Here is a 1,931-nt window from a genome sequence, read left to right on the forward strand (position 1 = left end):
AGCAATATCCATGACACTGCCAGAATACTGTGCTGCTGTCCTGAAATTTCCTTCAGCAGAAAGACTGGTCTACCACCTTGATGCTCAATTTCCTACAAAGTCTTAGGATATGGATAAAATGCAGTCAATTATTTCCCATGGTGTAATTAGGATGCCCTCTAGTTTGATTCCAAATAGCGTTCTCATTTCTATCAGAAACTGCTGCAGTCTGGCTGGGCACAAAGTAACCGAGCAGCCACAAAGCCTTGTAGGTTCAAACAGCAACTCTTTTTTTTTTTTTTTTTTTGATTTTTCTTCTCTTTGAATTTAATGAGCTTACATCAAAAAATTAGGTAGTCATTTTACATTTAAGGAATAAAAATCTTAAAAAAATATACAAAGAGTGAAAGAATTTTAACTAAATTTACACTTCTTTTTGCTGCTATAGTTTTTAACAATTCATCTCATCACATCTTATTGCAATGTGCAAATGCATTTGCAGCACCCATTATAATCATGAAAACTAAATTCAAGGAAGTACATATATTGTTAATTGTGGCCCTTGGAGGAAACTGATTTACCTTCTATTAAAAACTCTACAGTATATACAAGCATTACATAATAATGCTACTTAACCATCTGTTGTCAAGAATCATCACCAAAGTTTTCTAGAAATAAGTCTACATAATGAATAAATATCTAAAAGGTAAAGTGTTCCTTATTTTAATTTTAGCAAGATCTTTTACTTTTCATTGCTAAGAAACACTTGAATAGTTTTAAAGCAAAAGCTGTTAAGAGTCTAGATAGCTAAACTGTACTCCTGAGTTCAAGCTTACAGAAGTCTTTTGTAAGTAGTTCTTCAATAAAATATCCTCCCTCCCACGCCCCTGGCCCCAAATCGTGTATTGTTTCTTACAAAACTTTGGTCAAGAGTAAAAATATATCCAGGCAGATGTATATGCCGTACAATAGCAAGAACAGTAGAGCCCAACTAATGACTTTGGGTTTTAAAAATAGAAGGCAATTAAAATGTACTCAAAGTTACATTAAGAAAAGCTTTCACAGGATAATATTGAAACAGTCACAAAGGTTAAGAAAATACTGATATCAAAGTACAAATGACTACAATGTTAAAATAGACAAAAACTACTATACAAGAGCCTCTTTTAAAATTAAAAATAAAGAACACAACACATGAGTCAGGATGATTTTCCTGTCTACTCATGGATCTTAGTCTCTGTATTTATAAGGTTGGTTATGTTGACATCTGGTAGAGTTTCTTATGACATCTGATGAAGTCTCATTCCAACTTCATAGGGTGGATCTTCCCCAAGGAACCTCTAGATCCTGGTTACATCGTGGTCATTGAACAATCTCAAAGTAGTGTAAAATCGCCATGATGTGCTGGGGCATGAAGACGTATCCAGTGTACAGTGCCATCCCCACAACGGAAACCAGCATGGAATTGAATACAGTCCGCTCCCAGGGCTCCAGCATGTAAAGCGCCATGACTAGCAGGTACTGGTAGTAGAACCAGGACATCTGCTTCCAGGCCCGTGCCAGCGCCATCCCCGCCATGCGCCTCCTGCGATGCAACCACACGTCAGTCTGTCCCGCCGGCTGCTTGCCAGCGTCCTAAAACCCAGGCCTCCAGGCCCGCCCGCTCGCCACCCGGAGCCCATTGGCCTGTCCGGCCCTGCGCGTCACCCATGGCCAAACAGCAACTCTTTATTCCCAAACTCTCACTGACACTCTACACACATTTCCCAGGAACACACTCCCTCCACTGGGCTCCGTGCGCCAATTCTCCCGGAACCCCCTGTGAGAACTCAAGGGGAACTCCAAAGTAGCCAGCGCCCTAATCCCGGAGCTGCCCTATTCCCAGCAGGATCTGCCCAAATCCCAGAGCCGCCCCTATTCCCAGAGCAGGGTCACCTTTTAACCATTCCCTC

At 41.0% G+C, this 1,931-nt stretch overlaps 1 protein-coding gene across 1 annotated transcript; it reads right to left on the reverse strand.

The window, feature by feature from the left end:
- Window positions 1-286: 286 nt before the first annotated feature.
- Window positions 287-1,656, reverse strand: LOC308642399 (serine palmitoyltransferase small subunit A-like). Its single transcript, XM_081281278.1, has one exon. The coding sequence runs from the start codon at window positions 1,555-1,557 to the stop codon at window positions 1,342-1,344; it is 216 nt and encodes a 71-aa protein (XP_081137404.1). The 5' UTR covers window positions 1,558-1,656; the 3' UTR covers window positions 287-1,341.
- Window positions 1,657-1,931: the final 275 nt, after the last annotated feature.

Source organism: Spermophilus citellus, assembly GCF_964194105.1.
Source record: "Spermophilus citellus genome assembly, chromosome: 2".
NCBI lineage: Eukaryota > Metazoa > Chordata > Mammalia > Rodentia > Sciuridae > Spermophilus > Spermophilus citellus.

Coding starts and splice junctions, on each gene's coding strand:
- LOC308642399 (XM_081281278.1), bottom strand. CDS start 1,557: ATGGCGGGGATGGCGCTGGCACGGGCCTGGAAGCAGATGTCCTGGTTC.